We start from the raw sequence: 22,916 nt of genomic DNA, 5'->3' as shown, positions 1-22,916 counted from the left end.
GTAATAAGTTCAGAGGAACAAATGAACTCGTTTTTATGTTTGTATCAAGAGAAAACTCTGAAATCTTTGCCCATGAGATCACTCTCCCTAAACAAACACACACATGTTCCCAAGAGAAGATGCCCTTCAGAGATAAAAATCAAACTGTACAAATCAACATAAGCATGCAAGGGGGAATGATGTTGCACAGGACCAGAGCATGCAACAAATCCTTTCTCAGCACTGGGATTTCTTCTGTCTCTCTTTTTGAAGAAGTTTTATATTGAAGGAAACAAAAGAAAACCATGAAGCCCATAGCACATATTTACAGTTGCTGTTTTAGCAGGCAGACCACCTTATTTTAAACTTGTGTATTACAAAAAAGAAAAAAAGTTGTTTTCTCCATAATTCAAAGCATATTAATAGACAGAAAAAAGGGTTGTAATATCCATCTCTTACATGCTGTATCCTCTATCCAGTTCCAAGAGCTGCTTATTACAAGGCCATAGCATAAAATAAGTAGCTAATAACATTTTACCAGATGGGACACAGAATAAAATGAAATTTTAAAAAACACAGACCCTCACCACAAAACCCCACTAACCTTCTCTGTGGCAAAATGGAGTGTTTCCCCATGGATAAGGGGTATGTAAATAGTTCCAGAAGACTTCCACCTATTTCTAATTTTTCAGTGTCACAATACCTGGGCAGTTTCTGTATTATGGATGAAATCAGCACAGCCTACCTGAGGCTCATTTGCTCACTAAGCAGTGAGAAATAATTTATCACAGCAAAGGAAACTGCTTTACTTATTGCTCTGATACTTTTGCTTGGTGCTCCCAGAGAGATCTGGAACATTAAAAACAGTAACATTGCTTATCAGAAGGCATAAAACTGCCTGAATCCAGAGAGTGCTGTACATGTTCCATGTGAAACATTTGTTTCTAGGTCTGCCTTTGGGTCACCTGCACCTATGGCACAGGCAGATGAAGATGTGTGGGGTGGGACTGAACCATCAGAATGTCCTGGAAACAGGAGGAGTGCAGGCCTGACAACCTTTGCATTGGATCTGTGTGTGTGAGTGGAGGAATTGACCACATCTCCCATTAACAAAAACAACTGTAGGGATGGAACATAACAAAATTTCAGACCTAAAAAATCCTTGGACTTTGCAAATCTAAACCCAACCTTTACATGCAACCTGAACTAGAAATTAGTTACTTTGCCTGACTTCTAGGGCAGTTTGGATTTAAGATCAAAGCTGTACCTCAGACACATCTCTAAAAATAAACAAATAAACAAAAAATAAATGAGAGGAGTCCATGCAGGAACTGAAAAACCCTGTATTAATACCTCTTAAAACCTCATGACACGAAATCCAAAAGGAACTGAGTTATTTCTATACACAGTATTAGCAAGACTTCTGGAATATCACCTTCACTTCTGTTGTCTTCAATTTAAGAGAGATGTCTGAAGTGGCAGTCAGTTCACAGAGGTGATATAAACAGAATTTGAAATCTGAAAGCTTTACAGGAAGACTGATAGCCTTAAGAACCTCTCCTTCCTCTACAGTTTAGTCAAGAAAAGGTTAAGAAGTGACAATCTAAAAGCACCTATATCAGGAGGAGTCTTTTGACAATATTTAGCAGGAAAGGCGATAATGAGATCTAATAGTTGGAAACTGAAGCTGACTAATTCAAACTATAAATAGGACACTTAAAAAAAAGCAAATAAGGAGATAATTAAGCATTAAAAGAACATCTAGAGACCTTATATCCTCCTCATCACTTAAGATTTTTACATGAAGAGCAGAAATCTTTCTGCACATGTTGTAGCTCAGTTGCTGGACCTAAACACAGCAGTTACTGCATGAAGTTTTGTAACAAGAGATACAGAGATTATAAATCAACAGAGATTGTTTGAGAAATTCACAATGTCTGCTCCTGGCCTAGCTATGAAGCTATGAGTGGTTTTAACAGTGTTTGGGTGGTCTGTTGATTGACAACAGTGTTTTGTGTCAATACTGACTGCACACCGAGCTACAAAATACTACACTGCCACTGACTACAATTAGTAAGGCTATGTAAATGTGTTCATGTTGTTTATGACCTCAGACACTAACTTTATGGAAGGCTATTTCACAGATATTTCATGATTAATCATCTGCGCTTTTACACTGCAACAAGTCAGACTGGTGTGGAAATACTGAAGGGAAAGAAGCCTTGCAAGTTTAAAAATGTGCCAACCAAAAGAACAGAAAAACCAAAACAAGAGTCAAGGTGAAAGGTTGGATCACATTCTAAAAATACTGTGAGAGAAGTCTTCACTGAGAGGAAGCTGCATAAATCCAACACTATCCAGCATGCTGGCTGGATGGGAAGGAAGCAGGTACAGGATGTACCACCACTGTCAGCATCAGGAGTCTCTGCCTCCCTGCCTTCTGCATCTGCCAGACACAGTGGGGAGGGCAGTAATAACTGGAAACCCAGCTGTGATCCTGGCTGTGCAGTGGACACACAGTGGCTCCCACAGCAGAAGTAAACAGCATCAAGTATTGCAGTGAGTTAAAAACCCACAAGATCTGGGGATGAACAGCACCAGTATGGAAAAGAACTGCTGGAGAAAAACTGCTTCTGTGTTGGTTTTTTTGTGCCTGCTTTGGGCAAAGCACAGAAATGCCCTGTGAATGTGGCAGCCAAGTCCTCCTCAGGCAGGGGAACAGCTGAGCAGCCACACACACATCCAGCCAGGCCTGGGAGCTCATGAATGCCCGGGCAGGGACCAGGCACAGTCAGAAACACTGCAGCAGCAGCAGCTCCCATTCCCACCAGGAAGCACAGAGAACTGGGCCACACAGGACATGTGACACAGCATGGGAACAGTGACCTTGGGGCAGAGTAACTCATGGGCAGCAAGGGAGCGAGCACAGGACTAGAGAAATGCTTTAAACACAGTCTGCACCCAGAAAAGGAGTGTGTGTGGAAGACAGCTGAAGACAGCAATGACAGTGTCTTGTGACAAACATGGACTTCCCCCTCTTCCCCCCGTAAAATCCCAAACCCGTTTGCCAGAGGGCAAAGCACAAAGTTTTGTTTGCTCCTGGCCCTCTTGTTCATTGTTGCTTAAGAACCCCAGGAATGTAACACCTGACAAAAGTTTACTTAAAATATCTTTATTTCCATCAGAACTGCTTCCCCTCCAAAAAGGAAAATTCCACTCTTCTTGTCCCCCTCCTAACTCACCTCTCACTGGCCAACAGTCCTTGGCCTTTCCTATTTGTCAAACATTAAATCACCTCAGCAAGGAAGTACCTGGCTCTGATCTTGCCCTCAGCTCCAGTTTTTGTTCCAATGTCAGTGCTATGTCCTTCCTCCTTTGCAGCATCCTTTTGTGCACAGCTAAGCTCACTCCTCCTCCTTTCCCACTGCCTCTGGCAGCAGTCATGCTCTACACTAGAGAGCCTGGGCATCACAAGTATTTGAGACCCCTCAGAACCTGAAAATAGCCACAGCACAAACGCATTCCACTTGCCACAGCTGGTGAAACTCTGACCTTGTGCTGCAGAACGTAACTGAGCCATTCCAATAAAGTGGAAGGAAACACAGCACTTCCCGTCAGAACAAACCCTCCACATTTGTGCCTGTCACAAAAAACAGCCCAAATTCTTGACAAGGACTGCAGGAGATGGGAGGGGAGATTCAGCATGCTGTATTTAAGAGTCATTTTCTTCAGTTAAAAACAACAGCCAGGAAAACCAAACCAGCTAAAGCTTATTAAAACAACAAAAAAAAAGTATAAAGCCAGGGACTTCCCTGCTCTCTTCCATAAAACCAGAAGCAACTCCTCACCCTGTCCCACCCCCTCCTCAGTGTAAGAGCTTAAGCAGCCTGGTGCTGACACTCACGCAGGTGTGCTGGCAGTCTGACGGTGTCGTCCTCCATCCTGATGGCCTGAGGCACTGGGACATGTAGTGGTGGCGAGGTGTAATTTGGTACCGGGCTCGCGGGAGGTGTGTACGAAATTCTTTCCTGCTGTTAAAAGAAAGTGGGGGGGGGGAGGGAGAGAAAGAGAGAGGACAACGTGAACTTTGGAACAGAGGTATGAAACCATGGCAGAGGAGGTGGACGTGGGTGGAAGGAAGGAAGTGTGTGCCTGGTGATGTGCACTAGTGGTGCACCAGCTGCCCAGGGAGCCCCACAGCACACACAGAACACTGGCAACCAGTGCTGAGAAGGGACTAAGAACCTTTCAGAGTGGCAGGATTACTTTTCAAGAAAGCCATGAAATTTCCAAGGGCCTTCTCAGAAATCTGCCAAGGGAGGAACGGGGAAGTGACATGCAAGTGGGGAGACTCCGAGGGCTTTTGTCAGTGAAAATCTGACAGCAAGTCCATGATACATGTGTGAGTACCACTGAAGTGCCAAAACCACTTAATCTTATGTTAACAAATCAGTCATGATCTGAACAAGCTAAGTGTTTAGCACTATACCCCTTCCTACCATTTTAAAGACATTAATCAGTAACTTTTGTCATTGCTGCAGAAAAACACATCACCAGACTACTCTATTTACCATCAAGTAACGTAGTACTCTTGTTTTTGCTAAGCAAGTTACTATTACCTTCTTTGAAGCAGTTTAACTTGCAACCAAGTACAGTCAAATTGAGCTAAAGAGCAACTTGTGAATGTTGTATTAGTTTCATAACTGTCACAATTAGGTTCTTACCTAGGAAAATGCCTGACGAGAAATCTAAGACTGAAACTTCACGTTATCTGAAGGGAAAATTCTTCCATATTCTAAGCCTCCAATCATAGTACAAAATATACCTTTTGTAAATAAACATAGCCATAATTTTACAGAAACATAAAAACTATTATTATATGCTTCCTGGAAGGTAATGCACATTATTCTCCAGAACACTGACACACCAGTGCAAGAATGGATTTACATCCTGCACACACAGAAGCAGGAGGAGGTACTGTAATTTCTGATTGCAGGACAGTACGAGTGCAGGCTCTCACCCTGACCTTGATCTCCGGCAAACGGAAAAGACAAATTTGGTGCTGAACCAAGAGAAGGTAATTGCTACCATGACAAACCACAGCATTATCACAGCCATGAGACAGGAAAATAGACTGAGGCTGATAGAGGCACCTGCAGAATGTAATGTAAGCACCCTTGCCACCAAAGGGAAGGAAAGGTTTGCAAAACCCTCTGCAGATTAGGTGACATCCAAAAATAAAGGGAACACCTAGAAAGTCGTGCAGCCACTGCTTCAAAGCGAGCCCAATTCATTCTCTTTGCAAGGTGCTGTTTGCTGCTCAGAAGCTCAGGTAGAACCAGAAGTTTACCCTCAACATCAGGAGTGCCACCACAACAGCCTATAACCACATGGCAGAGAAGACTGACAGCATGTGGAGAACACACTATTACAGGTTTAGACAGAGTGAGAAGACAAGCTTGTTTCACTCCACCATCACTTGGTTATTTCTGCAAGTATGGCCCCTATGTCTGTCAGCTCAGTACTTTTTAAAGAGAAATTGTTCAATCTTATGTTCCTGTCTCCCACAAACTCAGTTTCTTTCTACTCATCACTGGCCAGGCAACAGCAACCCATTAGCCAGCATGAATTCAGTTTTGTGCAGTTACCAAACAGGGATGGTCACTGTGATGCAATGAAAGATGCACCTGTGGCGCTACAAGGCATTATTTGATTTTTCAGCTTCCCCAACTCCCTCCCTGACCCAAAGTGGCTGACTCTGTGCTTCCTGTTGCAGAGGTGTGGCTCTCTGTGCCCATCTGCACCCCTGCCCCTGGAGGGCAGGGACACCTGGCACTTCCCAGCATTTCCTGCTGCCATCCACAGCACAGATATCGAACCACACTGCAGCTGCTCACTGTGTTCATGAGACATTCATAAAAAGAGAAACTCTCTGAAACACAGCCACACAGATGCTGCCTCTGTTAATGGGCACTGGGGGATAGGTGGGAGACCCAAAGTCCTTTTCCTCCCTCCTGAAGAATGCAGGATACAGTCCAAGCTCAGGTCACACTGCATGCTCACTGAATCACCACTGCAAAGACAAAGTGGCTTCAAAGGGTCTCCTCACTGCCCAAGAGCAGGTGGAAAATGAAATTAAATCCAGAACCCATCCATTTCCCTCAAGACCCAGGAGGAGCTGTATCAAAGCAAGGCATTATGCTTCCAGTATGTGCTGCCTTTACTGATCAATCTCCTAAAGGCATACCATAACTTGATTTATACCATGGCAGTTTCATTGAGGTTTACTGTTTTAAACAAATGCATTTGATTCATTGTTTCCTAGCATTCATAAGGACAGGACAGCCAAAACCAAACAAGATATGGAACTGCAGTTACTTTTCCCACACATCTTGGATGTCCACAGTACTGTGTGAATTACTATTGGCAGAAGGCATTTTACAAAGCACCAAGGGGAGCTAGCTATCCAATTCCTATTAGTGCCTTTGAAATGCCCTCTCTTGCTAATCCTGCATTTTTCTGTCAGCACCTTTAGCCTAAATATCAAAGCAATTTACAGACATTAGGTAAGTCTTTCTTTTTATTAGACACACAGACGACCTGAGTTACAGCAAGAGCAGAGCTCAAATGAGCTAAGTAATTTCAGAGTTAAGCTGTCTTGAAAAAGGACAGCATGTGCCTCTCAAGGGCAATACATTTGACAATTGCACGCTGAAAGAGCTGCCCTGGACAGATTTCCAAAAGGTGTGGAATGGTAATGGCACAGGGAGGTCAAGACACTGGGCTTGTGGAAAAAATTGAGCTTAATCCTGTTTGCAGCATGGGGCAGCAACGTGGCTGGCAGCAGAACTGCGAGCACCAGTCCAGTTCTACAGCCCGGCCCTGCTCAGGGCTCAGCCACAGGCAGCGCTCAGCCTGCACAAGGTCACATGTGCTCCTCCAGGCTCTCTGAGGCTCTCTGGAGTCACGTTTCCAGGAGGCACCTCCTGTGCTCACACCACTGAGAAGGGACTGCATTAATCCCCACAGCTCCAGGACTGCCCAGTGCTTCTCTCTGTAGAACCCACCAAACTAAAACGTGGCTGGTGTCTCATGCTTCTAAGGTTATGCAAGCAGATACTCTGCCACTAGGAATTTTTTATTGAAAGCATTTCCTAACTAGTCAAGCTTAGTATTTCCCTTTGTATTAAGGCCAAGAATGGTAGGCTTGTTCAAGCCACAGCTTGGGAGGAAGGATAGGTGGTGCTGGTAGAACCTGCATGAACCTTGCGTGTTCCTGAGCAAACAGCCTTGCTGCAGCTTAATGTACTGGTAAAAGAAACCAAATCAATACACATTTGATGTGGTCCTGTGAGATTTTTGGTGATGAGTGCTAAGAAAGAGCTTGGTACTACCGCATTCCTTATTCACCACCTGCCAGGGGACTCTATAAACACCTAAACCTACAAGGGACCAAACGCTCACCCCAAAGAATTACCAGCTAAGAAATTTCAAAATAACAACTCCTGAGCATTTTGCCAGTAGCCACAAAGAGGTGACTAAAACAGACGGCATATTGCTTGCTGTCATCATTTTTGATCAGTTTCTTCAGCACAAAGGGGTCAAGAAAGTTTCACCATGAAATTTCACGTTGCTTACAGTAACTGAGGAGCTACACTGAGTCAGTTTTCATGGAAAGCCCTTCCTGGGGTTTACTCTGATGGCTGGTGCTCCAACGGGGCCACCTGGACAAGCAGCCAGGTCTGCATTGAGCAGGACATGCTTTCACCTGCCCAACTGAGCAGGGACAGGCTGAAACACATGGCTAAAAATCAAGAGAACCTATGGGTTCTTTCTCTTTACTAAATATTCAGCTGCTGAGAATGCCACAGGTAAAGCCATCCTGTGTAAATCAAAAGCTGCACTCACTGTGACTATGTAGCAGGCATCTAACAGCTGACTGCACTCCCAAAGCCATCAAAGGACACACTGATTTCAGTCTGAAGAACTGGGGTGCATCCTTTACTGACAAAAACTACCTGAACAGAATTTTCTCTGTCAGGAACACAAGTAATTCATACTGCTAAAATAACAATATTAATGAAAAAAATCAAAGTTACAAAATTAAATTTAAAAAAAGTTTAACAGTTAAGGATGAGGAAGGCTGCAAATAAAAATAGCTTCAGGCTTTTGATATAATTGCACCCTTCTAAACTCCAAAGCAACAGCCTTGCAATCTGATAGTCTTTTTGTCCCTTTACTAAGTTCACTCATATGGCAGGCACAAAGAATATACATGTTTTTGCAGACATGAAAATAAAGTAGGTAAGAAAGTCTGCTAAGCATGCTCTTATGTTGTCCCACTGACATGATTATTTCAGTAGCTGGATAGGTGGCATAGTAAAATAATTTCTTTAATTGATAAAGCAAAGAAATGCAATACCTATGCAGCAGTTTTCAGGAAACCAAAACAGGCAATGTGGTCTGCAAATACCTTGTGCTGGACAGAAAAGGCAGCTGACCTTAATCACTGAATAAAAGCTTTCTCCTGTACTGCACATAATGATACCACACAGGGAGAGAGGAATTGAGAGTGAAAGCTGACACACATTTGTGTCCCAGGGTGCTGTGTTCCTGTGCCATGAAATGGAAAGCCAGGCCAAGGGACCAGGAGCCAGGGGCAGCCTGGGAGGGTCTGGTTTTCCCACTGTGGATCCCCACAGGAGTAGGTGGCTCAGGCAAAGCAGAGGGGGGAAAAGGGCCTTAAAGATAAGGGTGGTTGGAGGGAAATTATGTGTTTGCAGGAAAAATTCAGAAGGCCCTGAACATCTGGGCACCCAGCAGGACAATGACAGCAAACCAGCCACAGAGAAAATCAGCCAGAGATTCAAGTAAATCAATCCTCAGAGAAGCAAGTGAGGAGAAGAGGAAAGGGAAGGAAGACAGATGCACTGTTCACCAGTGGTTTGAGTGCAGTACCACAGCTGGATATGAAAGTCCAGAGACCACTGTGAGATGAGTTCCGTGGTCTAACTTAGGGAGCAGGAAGGAATCAGAGCCTCTGATGGACTGAATAGCACATCTGGGGACCTTGGTCAATGTTAGAGTTTGCATACTCCAACTTCTGCCAGGGACAAAGGCTCAGACCCCAAAATGAACCAACTGGAGCTCTGCAGTAGCAGGGGATGAATTCAGCTCTCCACTTCCCTCCCCTCCCCCAGCTGCTGTCGTCTTCTTAATTTCCATGGCAGACATCTCCTAATTTCTGATCCCATTAATATAGCAATTCACGTCAAATCTATAGCAGCATAATCAGCACACCATCAGTAATTAGAGAAATTAAAACAAACACAGCTCTCTGGAATGGACCTTATGCAAAGCAGCACTGGGAAGGATTAACATCTCGTTTCCTGGGCAGAAAGCAGAGATTGTGTCAGTAACCTCAGCAATTTTGTGAAGTTCAGTTCCTCCCTGGCTCCTCCTTCCAGCCTGTCCTCCCTGCACAGGGGCAGGTGATGGCTCTCCTCCCATGCCTCAGTCCTTACTCAAGCAAATAAAAAACAAACACAGTGGTGCAATGCTTCATCACAAAGGGAAGGGGAAAAGAGACACTGGGGAAGTTCATGCTTCACCCATAGTGATTACAGCCACTGTCCTAATTAAATTAAAATTGTACAGACAGCAACACCAATGCACTTGAGTGCTATGAAAAGGCAGCTTGAGGAGGTCAATGCTGTCATTGGAAATGCCATGATACAGCTGCATTATTGTACAAGCACTCCAAAAATATTTCAAATTAGCAAGTATCAAAGCAGCAAAAAACTAGCTTAACCACATGCTTAAAAAGTATTTTTTTGCTGCTAATATGGGGGAATAGAGCATAGAACAGGTTATGTGAAGATAGTATCAGGTAAAACTAGAAGATAAAACTAAGGCAAAAAGCTCAGTACAGTTCATCAAAGGATCAATCATTTATATTTATAATAAAGAATTTCATCTGCAGATATCACAGTTAGGCAGCAGAAAATACACAAGAGGCAGATTCTGGTTCAGAATTTGGAAGCAGAATCATCATAGTCCAAACAGGGGTAAAGCCTTATCTATGCACCCACCCTTGCAGCAAGGCTCCAAGGAGAGGCAGCAAAGCTGGGACTTGGCCCCCTGACCTACTACTGCAAGGCAGAAGCCAGCCATGGATCCAACTGCCTGACATTAGGAAACCATCTGCCCCCAGCCTTTTTCAACATGTAACTCCAAAATTTGCATCCTGGGGTTGTCACTGCAAAGCTCCTCTGCAGAACTTGCTGCTGACCTGTGTTTAAGCAGGGCATGGAAAAAGCTGGGCCACTACTGCAACCCACAGGGTCCCTTTGGCATCTATACCATGATTTGTTGATACACTCACGCCACAAAAAGCACCACAGAAGGCTCAAGAGAGACAGTTAATTGTATAGCTAGGGAAAAAAAATCCCACATGAGGCTTTGAAGTACTGTGGCCAGTGAGTAAGCAGCAGGGAAGCAAGGAAGGCAAGAGCAAAGAACTTTCCAGGCTTAGCCGCACGTCAGGGATATTTCAGTGCACTTTTTGTGTTCTCTTTTCCAAAAGAGGCATGGCTGGGAAGCCTCATCTCTGTCACACATGGTGGCTGTACAAGCCTGCCTGTGTGCGTGGGAATTGACACCCTGCACACTCTTGCTGCTGTCATGTGCTCATTTCAGGGCAAGGCTCCTGCAGGCCATGAAACTGAGATGGGCAGACTAAGGGGAAACATGGTGTACAGGGAGCTGCCCTCTCATGAGTTATGGGAAAGCTCCTCTTCTGCATCCCAGGGCTGGCATGGCACAAATGTTTTTACTTGGCTGCATTACTGAGCTGTCACAGTTGCAATGTTGCTGTGCATTCAAACACATATCCAAGGACAATCAGCATTTCTGATCTTCCTACCATGGCTGAGCATTGCCTTCTGAACATTTCCACTGAAGCCACAGTTACTGTGAACAGGGTCCTTCACAAAACAGGATATCAAATATTTACATAGCACAAATCACAGGTCAGAACTGTCACACAGACCAGGTCAACTTATTCACTGTCCTGGGATATCTAACTGCCCATCAGTTAAGTAGTGAAAAAATCATGGGAGAGTAATTCAAATAAAAGTCACAGCTTCTTTTAACCCTCAGTCACTGATGGAGACAGAATTCCTGTAGAGCTGCAACATCCTGAAATACACATTTTGAAAATACCACTCACAAATAGAAGAAATTGCCCTTCTTGGTCCCAATACACAGCTGGATCCTGCTCCCATCTGTACCTGCAAAATTCTTCAGTGAATTTTATTTATTTATTTATTTTTAAACAGTGTTTCTTGTCCAGATTTACACTGGTGGAAGTAAAATCCACATATGGGCCTCAGTCTCTCTGTAACTTAAGCTTACTTACATTGGAATACACAGCACCCCAGCATTTCCCCCATAGCATTTCTCCACACTTCACACTTCAGGCTTCTGGCAGACTTTCCATGAAGAAGGACATGCCAAATGCCCAGAGAAACCTGGGAGTGCCATGCCAAGGTCTAATGCTGCACCTTACAGTTTGTAATCCTGCAGATTCAAGCAGTGCCACAGTAACTCAGCACACACAGCACAGCAGGGAAGTGTGCCACATCCCCTTGTTCCAAAACACCTCTAAGTAGGTAAAAACGATTTTCCAGAGAGAATCTAGGCCAGTCTGGGAATAGGACAGCTAAAATAAGGGCTGCTGGTGAAAAAATGGGCAGATCTACTTGAGTAAAACTGAACAGAATCCTCAACAAGAGAAGACAGTCAAATAAAATATCCATTCTCAAAGACTGCCTTAGTAAGCTAGTCCAGAAACAAGGGATCATGGATGATTGCCACTAGAAAATATCACAAAGATTCAGATTATTTAACTCCCAACACATTAAATGCACACGGAGTTCCTAGAAAGGGCCATACCTGCACTGACCTTGACTACTGTACAGAAACTGGATATGGAACAAACATCAAATTACAATCTTCCTCTCCCCCTATGCTTTCACCTACTCCAACTACTTCAATGTGAGCAACATTAAGATCAGTGTGACTAGAAAAGGAAGCTCTAGCTGACAAAGGACAGTATATCAAAAACAGCTGGTAGGATTTCAGAATGTTAGAATAGAATATTGCATCCTGCACATTTGCAGGCTCTCCATTCTGCATCAGACACACACCCACCCCTATGTATGCAAGACAAGCAAGTTTAACAAGAGTCAAACAATCCAGCTTGTAAGGAAGGAATACAGGAACCACTGAGCTGGACAGAAGAAAGGACAGATACAGCCCAACGTCCAAAAGGAAATACAAACAGAGAAGACATATTGCAGAAGGATAAGCTCGTAAGAAGCTGTGATCAAAACATAACAATGTGGGAGACCACTGAAAGAAGCTAAGTTACATAAAAAAGAAACAAAATCTGCAGCGGGTCAGCCTATTTAAAAAATGGACTTTTTTTTTAAACAAGCTATTTAGCAGCTTTTGTAAGGTCTGGAGAGTCAGCAGTCTAATAGCATGAGAATGCAAAGTAGAAGAAACTGAACTTTTTGCTGATCATCAGACACCAAAATACTACTTAGAAAAAGAAAACAAACCACGTGGGGGGTAGCATGAGGCACAGTAAAATCTTTTCTTTTCTATAAAACATGGTCCTTCCAGCACAGGACCATCAGGATTGACGGAACTTTTAGGGGAGTTTTTAAACATATTTGTACAGAAACAGCTGGTCATGGTCCTGCATATCTGATCCAAAAGAGTAGACGTGCTTTCATGTGTGTTTAAAGAGAGGCTGAAGCTCCTGAGCAAGACACCTACCACCTCTAAGAAGTGGTAGATGACAGGCAAAGAGCAGAGCCTGAATTCAACAATATGGTCTATATTCCATGGACAATGACAGGGTCAAGTGATGACTCTTTATTAAATGCTTTCTCTTCCATTAATGCTGCACACTCTAATGATTTGCCCATTGCTATTAACAAATCTGCCATGTCCCTGCCTGGAGCTAATAAGTAATTAACTAAGCAGGTGAATATTGTGTTGCGTAAGGAGAGCTATTAGCAATCCTTTCCCAACTGCTCTGAAAACAAGAGATGCCTTCCAGGTATGACCTGTCCATGTGACAGGGTACACCCCACACAGACCTTATTCCTTCACTCTGGAAATTCCAGGGGCACTCCCAGCACTCAGCAGAGGAACAAGAAGTGGATCAGCTCCTGTACAGGGCTGGGTGGCAGATGCCAGGATAAAACAAGCTCCACAGAAGAGGTTTGAAGAGAAACAGTGAGGACCCGAGTTTGCCTGTTCCCAGACCTGCTGTGACTCTCCAAAACAACTTGTGGCACTACCACAGCCCTCACTGCCTTGGTTGTGCCAACAGGACAATGGGATAAATGCTGAGGTCCACAGGTGTGTCAAGTCCTGTGACAAATCTCAGTTTAGCTGCTTTCCTTCTGCCATAGCTTTTCCTGTTCATTAAGTTCCCCAATTGTTTTAATTGCTCCTTTCAACCTCTGCATCGCTTTTTGTTCTTCCTCAAATTATTATTTTGTTTTAGCTCATAATCCTGAAGCATTGGTTATGATGTTGTTTCTGGCAGAAGAGAAGTGGTGAAGTTTTCACTCTGGTTATCTTTGGCTTGTTTTCACAGCCAAGCATTGCTGGTTCACCTCTGAATGGACACTGTAGTGAGAGCCACCCCACCCTTACCATAAGGCTGCCTCTGACCTGCAAATATTGCCTCACTACACAAGTGAGAAGCTTGGGAACTAAGCCAGCTGAAATGGAGTAAACTTCAGACTTTTTTAAAAAAGAGAGTAAAGTACAAGTCTTAAGCCTGTTTTAACTCAATCTGAAGGCTTCTTCATGGTCCTTATTACTACACTATTTAAATATGTCCTGTAATACCTTTAGCACTTTCTTGCAATGAAGGGAAGTGTTATTACACTCACCTTTACAAGTGGAGGGACCAAAACATAAGCAGATTAGGTACCCATTCAGGGTACAGAGGCTGAGGAAAAACCTACTTTGACACCTTAGAAAACAATTATGTTCTCCCAAGAACTCTGTTTGGCTGTGAACTCGACTGTTAGGACTTGACATTTATACAGTGACAGCACTCAGAAGCAAACAAACACAGCACCATTGCCCAAAGTGTTCCAGAAATAGTGAGCAGAGGGCAGCCCTGATGAGCTCAAAGCCAAAATACTCTTGTGAGCTGAGAGATTTCAGTCAATGCGTTGACAAGGAGGAGAGTTAGAAATCAGAAGTTCCCTCCCATGAGGAGGATGTTTAAAATCAATGCTAAAATGCAAAATGAAATGCATTCTGAGAGCTTTTGCAAGTTGTCCATGTCATTTTGCTTCTCTTAGATAGTGAAGCACCACAGGAAGGGCCAGTTTGAATCCCAGTTTACAGTTAGGAACTGTAGAGGTGCAGGAAGAAGCAGCAAGTCACCTAAATCCCATTTCAACACTCTACCCACACAACCATGGTTCTGGGGCTATGCTGCTGCTCTAGAAACAGAAGGATGAACTACAAGAGAAGCAAAATGACATGGACAACCTGCAAAAGCTCTCAGAATGCATTTCATTTTGCATTTTAGCATTGATTTTAAACATCCTCCTCATGGGAGGGAACTTCTGATTTCTAACTCTCCTCCTTGTCAACGCATTGACTGAAATCTCTCAGCTCACAAGCAGCAGCAGAGACGGCCTAAATCAGAAGGGAGCTTCAAAGCTGTTCCAGAAACACATCCCTCCTTTGCCACAAGAATCAGGACAGAGGCACTCCAGCCCTTCCCACGGTTATGCAACGGCACAGACCCATTTGGGAAGGCAGGTTTCCTCACCCATCCCAACTCCCAGCTACACAATCTTCAATACCAGCACAGCTCTCTCCTCTACAAGCAAAGCAAAACAGGGGGACATCAATCACCCCCAGTTAATCAAGCAGGGTGTGTTTGACACCAGAGCTGAGCTGTGAGACCGTCAGAGGAAATGGGGGAAGGAAAAAAAACCAAATCTGCTTACAAGAACCATGATAAAATGCTTCTTCTGTTCCTACAGCCAAGAAGGTGACTGAGACAATATTCCAGCATCTGAGGGAATGTTCCTTCCAGTGCCCATCCCCACAGTCCACCTCACACACAGCAACAGCTGAAGTTTTCATTAGGAGAAAATAACCCCTTTTTTTTTTTTAAGCTGGCAACAAAGACATAAGACTTTTCCTGGCATTTCTGCTGTTTATACAGGACCTGCCAGACCGGTTGTGTGATTTTTATACTGCTTTCTTTTCCACAAAGTCCTTCGAAAGGCAGAATAACAGAAAGCAACTAAGGAAAAAGTTTGGTTCTATCAGTCCAAAGATCAACCCTTGGTAACACAGCTGAAAAATCAAAAATTAACCAGAATCCTCCTAAATTTATTTGGACTATTTGAAGACCATAGTTGTTTACATTTATTATTAAGACTGTGTTGAAGCAGAACAGCTGTTTGGAATAGTGGCAGTCCCATTTTAAATTGTTTAACAGCTGAAGAGGTAAGTTACATGGCAGATAAAATGGGAAACTGAGTAGTTTGAAAAAATAAATTGACAAATAAAATGAAACACAGAGTAGTCAAATGAACTGCTCAAGGTAAGCTGAGGCAGAGATCAGGTCTTCTGAGCAACCAGGTAGTTTCCTGCATATTCAGTCTGTCACTTGTACATTGCACATGTCTAATTCCCAACCAGTGCTGGGATATGGATGCCTGAACTCCAACAGCAAACAGTTCTGAACAGAAACTGATGCCACTTTATCCTCCCAGAAGGCAGTAGGCAAAAAATTGTTCATCATTGCCTGGCTCTAAGTGTGCTGACAGGGGTCTGAAGACCAGAAGTGGTAACAAATGTTAGTAAACATTTCCCTCAATACATGCAATCTGGCTAAAATCAAAATGTTACACCAAAAATAGCCTTTTCAATTGCTACATAGGGGTTTTTTTTTAAATGTTGAGGATTGTTGTTTTGTTTGGTTTTTTTCAGAATAACAATCTTGTGTTATATTGAGTGCAGCAGTACTCAAGAGCACAGTTTCCACTTGGCCTTTGATTCAGAAGAAATTTCTGGTTTGATATTAATTTTGCTGTCCACTTGCACAATCCCGGAGCAAAATTAAAAGTAAAATGCAAGTTCAGCTTTCTGTTGGAGCGCTCTAATGTCAAAATCTACCCCCAGAACAACAACAACAACAAAACTATAGACATTAAAAAATTATTACAAGAAGAAAAGAAAGAAATAAATCAGTGGAGTGCACCAAAGCAGTCCTGTCCTGTGATGGCACATGAAGCACAGCTTCCCCCAGAGCAGTGAGGGCTGCGGCTCCACAGCAAACCAAACCCTCATTTTCACCGGGCTGCACAATAAAGGGTGAGATAAACCCTGAGCAAACAAACGGGCAAAGTTCGAGCCTCCAGCTGCTCCTCACGGGGAGCTCTGAGCTGACACACCTGCTCTGCAGCCACTTCAGCTCCCTGAGGCTTGGGCTTTGCAGGGCTGCCTGATGGGCTTGCACAGGATCTGCCTGTCAGCCAGAGACAGCCCAAAGTCATTCACAAACAATTTGTGAGGGACAGACAATCTCAGTGCACAGCAAGTCAATGGGCACCACTGCTTACACACCTGCAACCAAAAAAAAAAAAAAGTAAAAAATTCAGGAAGCTGTTGAGAGTCCTTAAAATCACCTTAAATGAGAAAATAACCTCCTAACACTGGCAAGCCCCACTGAAACATCACCTCCAATATCTGCAAACTGAGTGTCCAGCTCCCTCAGTGGCCACCACGGAGGAATTCAACAGTAATATCTGCATTCATGGTGCAAGAAAGGATCCCTCAAAACAGACTGGATGCTTATAAACCATGTGCATCAGACTTCCTAGGCACAGTGAGGCCATCCCACAGACTCCTCCTCTAGAGCCTGCATCCCTGAGCTGCTTTCAGGCTCAGACAGATGGACATCCCACTGATGGAAGTGTGATTCTTCACACCAGGAGAATCCAATCAGAATCAGACACTGGGCACATGATGGGATGATATCCATGCAGCAAACTGCAGTTGGCATGCAGTCAACTACAGACCACTATTTGCCTCCTGCCTTCAATCCAGTGCTAAAAATGCATAACTTTGTGAGCCACAACAAAAAATAAAATGTATTTTTAAATTTATTTAGCTTCTCCTCTTCCTATCCCCATCCAAACTGGAATCACAGTACAATGATCCAAGGTCCCAAAATGGAAATATTAAAGCTACTAATACATTTAAAAGCAGAGTAAGCCTGGTTTGGATGGAAACCTAAAACTTTTTACTGGCTTAACTGATGTAGGTGAAATAGTGGACAATCTCTCAAGTAATGCTCTTCTATTTTTCAACACATGTATGCACATACAGTTATGCTATAAATGCATTTTACTACATATCTCTATTTCAACTTTAATCCTAATGCCAAAAAATTATAGTATTAATCAGAAACCTGTGCTGAAACTCACCTCAGCCTGCATGTATGCAAAAATAAAAGCAAGATCTTAATATTTGATGTTCCATGAACTAAGGTGAAAAAAACCCTGTGAGCAAGCATGTGCATTCCTACTGACAAGAGCTAGGGGTTTTGCTGAGCACTGGAAATTGCAAACATGGAAAATAAAGATACTAGATTTTTTAGGAAGCAGAACTACCTGCTCCTATTACTTGCAATACCTGATGACATAGTTCGTGATACCTTGCAGCATGGTAATACCCCTGGCCATAGCTAAACCTGTAATTACAGAACAGATGGGGGAAAAACCCCCAAAAAACAAAAAAAAAAACACCCAAAAAACCCCACAACCCACCACCAAAAAACCCCAAAACATCAATCCTGCAGGGAGATGCACACACCACCCTTGGCACATCAGAAATTATTATCAGATGTACCCAGAGCTCCTAGTTTGGAGACAGAATGAGGAATCCTGTTACTAAGAGACAGGTGGAAGTTTAGGGGCACCAATTCTCGAGTGCATGGGAGAAAAGAAAAATGGGAAATAATGCTATCTCACAGATACAGCAGAGAACATGAAAAAGAGTCAGATCTCACTGAGGAAAGGAAATACAAGAAACCCATGAGAACAAGTGAGAGGAAACACCACAAGTCCCCTTGTCTGTAGAAGCAGCAAAGACTCTTGCCTTCAAGAGCTGTGAATGTCAGAGGAAGCATAAACATCTTGTTTTTGTTGAAGGTGGTGGGGCTTCTTCCACACCCTCCCTCCTTCCCAATGGGAATACAAATTCTAAGGGCAAGAGCTATGCAGACTTCAGAAAAAACCTCAAATCCAAACACCTCTGCAAGCCCTAAAGAACAATCCTGAAGATGAGAGGGAGAGATGGAGTTTCCACTATTCAGAATATAGGTGCTATTAATACAATGAAGCCAGTTTTGGTTTTTTTTTCCTGAAAGAAAATAATTTTATTCTCCCCTCACACCCCAGCAACTTTAATCCTTTTGATTAAAGCAAAATTGCAAGATTTCTTTTGGTTAGCCAACACTAGCTGCATCTGAAAAATTACTTAGATAAAGCCACCTCCATTCTTTACAGAGATGCAACTCAACACTAATCTTGTTACAAAACTCATTGCTATGCAAGAGGTCATCTAGAAACTCTTTTGTCCTGTATTATTTTGAACCAGTTTATCTCAATGCTCATGAGAGCAGACATTGCAGCAAACATACAGCATGGCACTGATCTCAGCAGTGGTGTATCAGCCCAGGACAACCAGCCAGAAAGGTCATCCTGAAGTCACTGCTGGCTAGTAAATATTACTCCTGTGTTACTAAATGGGAGTCAGTTGTAATCACATCCTTTGAATTCACCCTGGACCACAAATTCCCATCTAGCCAAAGCCCTGGGTTTAATGAACAACTGCAGGGATTTAACTCCTGTTCCTCACTGCCCTGTCACCAGGAGCTACAATCCAAAAGCAGTTTAGGCAAAAGGGAATGCAGGAGTGCTCTTTACCTGCCCCAGAGCAAAGTCCAGGAGGCTCCTGAAGCCATTGGGGCCCAAACCCAGGCAAAAGTGACCCTCAGGTTAAGCAGAGGAATTTGATTAGCTACACAGCTGCTGAGTTAATGGAGCTGGCATGGCTTACACTCCACTGTTTTCCTGACTGGAGCTTTGGCAACAAGGAGTTTCAAACACTTCAGCTCAAGAAGAAAGCAGCACTCCAGTGGATGTAAGGATGGGTGTGCAAACAGGAAAGGGAGTTACCAGGTGTATTGACAGAGCAGTGAGGACAAATCTTTAGTGGTCAGTCTCTCGAGGTGTTTGGTTTTTCCTCACTTCCTGCTAAATGATGCCATTTAAAGTATACAATCTAGACCACTGTTCAAAAACAACCAAAAACCCCACAGCACACCTCCCTACTCCAAAAAATCTAGCACAGGTGATACAATCTGTGTTTTCATATATTATGTGCACAATTGACATATCTATGTTCCCCAAATTATTCAACTTCTGCCAGCCAATTTGTACAGCAATGAGGGCAATCCCAAGTGCAAGTTCCCTGACACAGATTTACAGGGCAATTTTATCATTAAAGAACATTACTACCCACACAACTATCTTTTTCTTTACCTATAAATTTCAGACATTTGTTTCAGAGAACAAGGGAAGAACAAACAAAAAAGCTTTGCTCACTTACACAAACACTAAATCTAGGCCGAGAGTAAATCCTCAGCATCCAGAAAGACAGGATTAATTTCTAGACATAAGACACTACTTGCCCATGCTAACTATCACTAAGCCATTCCAGTATAGATAGTAAAACTCTAAATAAGCTTTGATGGCTGAGAAGTAGGGCCTGACTAAACCTTGAGAGCAGACTGGGAAAGATGCATTCTCTTTGGCCAAAATGCCAACTCTGTCTTCAGAAAACTTCAGGTCTACATATATATAAAAAAAATTCATACCTGATTATTTCATGGGATATATGAGCACACTAAGGATGATTGTACAAGCTGTAAATGTCACGTGCTGTTTCATTGCTTTTGTTCAGCTAGACTGCAACAATATAATTCTTTATTCAAAGACCTTTGAAGCCAAGAGGGGAAATCTTACAGGAAAAAAAAACCCAACCAAACAAACCAGAAGTTATTTCTTCAGTTAAATTTTAATTGCACTGAGGCAAGATTTCCTTCCCCATTGTAAATCCCCCAAGTCAACCTGAACCCTGACCTCATTTTCTTCAAGTTTCATGCAAAAAACAGGCTTTCAGACAACTTGGACTCTTCTTAATATCCTCACCATGGAAATGGCTGTTCACACTTCTCTTCATGGCTGCTGAAGTGTGTCTCATGTCACCCATGTTAAATTAAGATTTCAGGTGGGGAATTAGCAGCAAGGACAGACAGATTCTCAAGAAGCGAAAGATGCTGCTCTCATGGTGACATTTTAATGAAAAGTCACAGGAGAAATTTCCTGCCTCTCTCAACTATGTCAAAACAGAATTTTATCAAGTATAAATCCTGTCTAAAGTTTCTCCTTCATGGCTCTCTGGAGGTAATATTACAACATATTTCCCTTTAAACCAGTGTCAGCTGCTTCTGTCAAACCGCAAACATTTGATCACGGAGTCCTTAATAAATGTTCAGCATCAGGCAATTTGGGAGGCCACTAAAGCATGGCACAAGAGAATGATTCCAGCACTGAAGGAAAAGCCTGTTGTTACATGACAGGTCACAGCCACCTGCCTTTGGACAGAGTTGAGAGAGAACCAGCCTGTCTCTCCCCAGGGTCATTCCACTAACGCCCGTGCTCCTTGCTCAATCCTGCCTCACGTTCTGCACCACATCCTTCCCAGCAAAACATCAAATCAGCAGGAAACAGAGAGGGTTTAGGGACTGCACTGAGCTGCTGCCCAGCACAGGCCTGCTCACGGCCACAACAGCTAAATTTAGTACAAAAGAGAGGGCCTGGAAGAAGGGCTGCTCTGCACCAGCCCTTTTCCTCTTTTCCTCCCTCCCTTCCCCTCCCTTTCAGGAAGCAGAGTCACTTCCATGGCAGGCAGCGAGGGGCTGAACAGGGAGCTGAGCAGATGTGGCAAGCACAAGGAAATGAACATGAACACACAGAGGGAATGTGCTGGAGCAGCACAGGGACCGTGGTTTGAAGGGAGCCACACGGTGACTCTGCCCACCGGAGCTGGGATCACAAAATGCACCATGGCAATGAAATCACAGATGGGGGCTAACTTCAATTATCTGTTGTTAAACCCAGTCCACAGGCAGATGGGAATGGCCCCTCAGCCCTACAGCGCCCAGCCCAAGCCCCATGTCAGGGGTGTGTAAGGTCACAGCACAATTTGGGCTATGAAGGACAGGAGTCTCTTTGACCCTCCAAAACAAGCCCTTCTCTACCAACAAATAAAGTAAGTCCCAGTGTCAAAAATTCCCACCATCTGCTTTCCATTTTTTCCCTATAATGGAAAAATATATTCTCTGCTATTTTTAAACAGAATTTGTTTGCAGTGCTAACGCCTTTGCTTTCTAATAAACATTTTTACCTCAATATACAGATGCCACTAACAAAGTAGGCTTCAGAGACAGGGAAAATCTAGCTCAGGAAACTACAGCAGACCCCAAGTTCACTGAGAGCTAAATCTCACAGATATGGGAATCTCAGCTTCCCAGTTTCACCATTTAATGAAAATGTTCTAACTTAAAATAAATCTGCTATCCAGAATATATTAAGGGAAAAAAATCCCAAAGTGATAATTTTGGTTGAACTGGATTAGGAAGCAGCTAGAGAGGCAAAGCTGAGCAAATAAGCTTTTGGTAGGCAGGTGGAGTGGAGGTGGAAGGGACAAATAATATGGTGATACATACTTGAGGCAGCACCTCTTCAGTTTGGATTAATTGCAGGCAGAACATCATGTCTGACCAGGTCTTCAACCAGATTTGTCCAAGTCCAATAATGATAAGCTTCTATATCTGCTTTAATTGATACGAGCTTTTAGGACAGACTGATAGCAGAGATCTGAAGACAGGAAATAATACAGAGAAGTGGCAAATTTTCTGTTTATGGGTAACAAAATTTGTCCTTATATTTATGGGGGGGAAAGAAGTGTTTCTCCTGAAATCAGATTTTTTTTTTTCTTTTATTAAGTTAAATTTAAAAAACAACTTTTTTTTTTCTACCATGAAGGAAAGATCTATTAAAAAAAACTCCTTTTTTTTGACATTTTTCATGGGAAATGCCGAGTTCTATTTCCATGTAACAAACATACTACAGAGAGGTAGCAGCACATGTGGTTATAAAAAATGGCACAGAAACACAGTAACTCATCCTGGTATTTGCGTATTTGTACATGAATTTATGTATTGCAAAGAAGGGACTGAATAAGTTCCATTTTAACCTTTTTTTTTTTTTGCTTAACTCCTCCTTTATTTCCGAAGTACATCCTTTAAAGTTAACACATCATCATGTGGGTGAGTGTCTAAAAACTGTCTTGTGAAATGCCTGGAATTAATATTGCATCTGTGTAGTGAATTTGTCAGTACTCACATGAATAGAAAAGTTAGGATGTTAAAGGAACAGATAAAAAGACAAGAGTAATATGGCAGTTTGGAAAATGAGCTCAAAATGCTTAGACCTGCAGGTCTTGTTAGATCCATAAAAAAAACCAGAAACTGTAAAATCTCAGCCTTAAAGTCTGCTCCAAGTCCACTCACAGGATCTATACACACATTATAAAAAGAGTTCATTTACTGAGTGGTTTGATTCATCTGTAGTAGTGGGAAAAGGCAATGACACATGGCTTACTCCAGCATCTCTACATGGGGCTCCCATTAAAATGTGAGAGTGGATAGGTTTGATCTCTAAACAAATGGCAACACTTGT

At 43.0% G+C, this 22,916-nt stretch overlaps 1 protein-coding gene across 2 annotated transcripts in view; it reads right to left on the bottom strand.

Annotated features, from left to right (window-relative positions):
- ETV6 (ETS variant transcription factor 6) overlaps positions 1-22,916 on the bottom strand; it is a 121,029-nt gene that overhangs the window by 74,624 nt on the left and 23,489 nt on the right. Inside the window, exon 2 of one of the 2 annotated variants that reach the window (XM_054282009.1) lies at positions 3,884-4,010. The exons of the other annotated variant lie outside the window; for it this stretch is intronic. Within the exon in view, the coding sequence (XP_054137984.1) occupies positions 3,884-4,010 (127 nt within the window). The remainder of the gene's footprint in view (positions 1-3,883; positions 4,011-22,916) is intronic. 2 annotated transcript variants of the gene reach the window in all.

This window comes from Melozone crissalis, unplaced genomic scaffold, assembly GCF_028551555.1.
Source record: "Melozone crissalis strain CALT ecotype California unplaced genomic scaffold, PUWL_Pcris_2 ptg000033l_1, whole genome shotgun sequence".
NCBI lineage: Eukaryota > Metazoa > Chordata > Aves > Passeriformes > Passerellidae > Melozone > Melozone crissalis.
The sequence above is the reverse complement of the archived record's forward strand: the minus strand, read 5'-3'. Positions and strand labels throughout refer to the sequence as shown.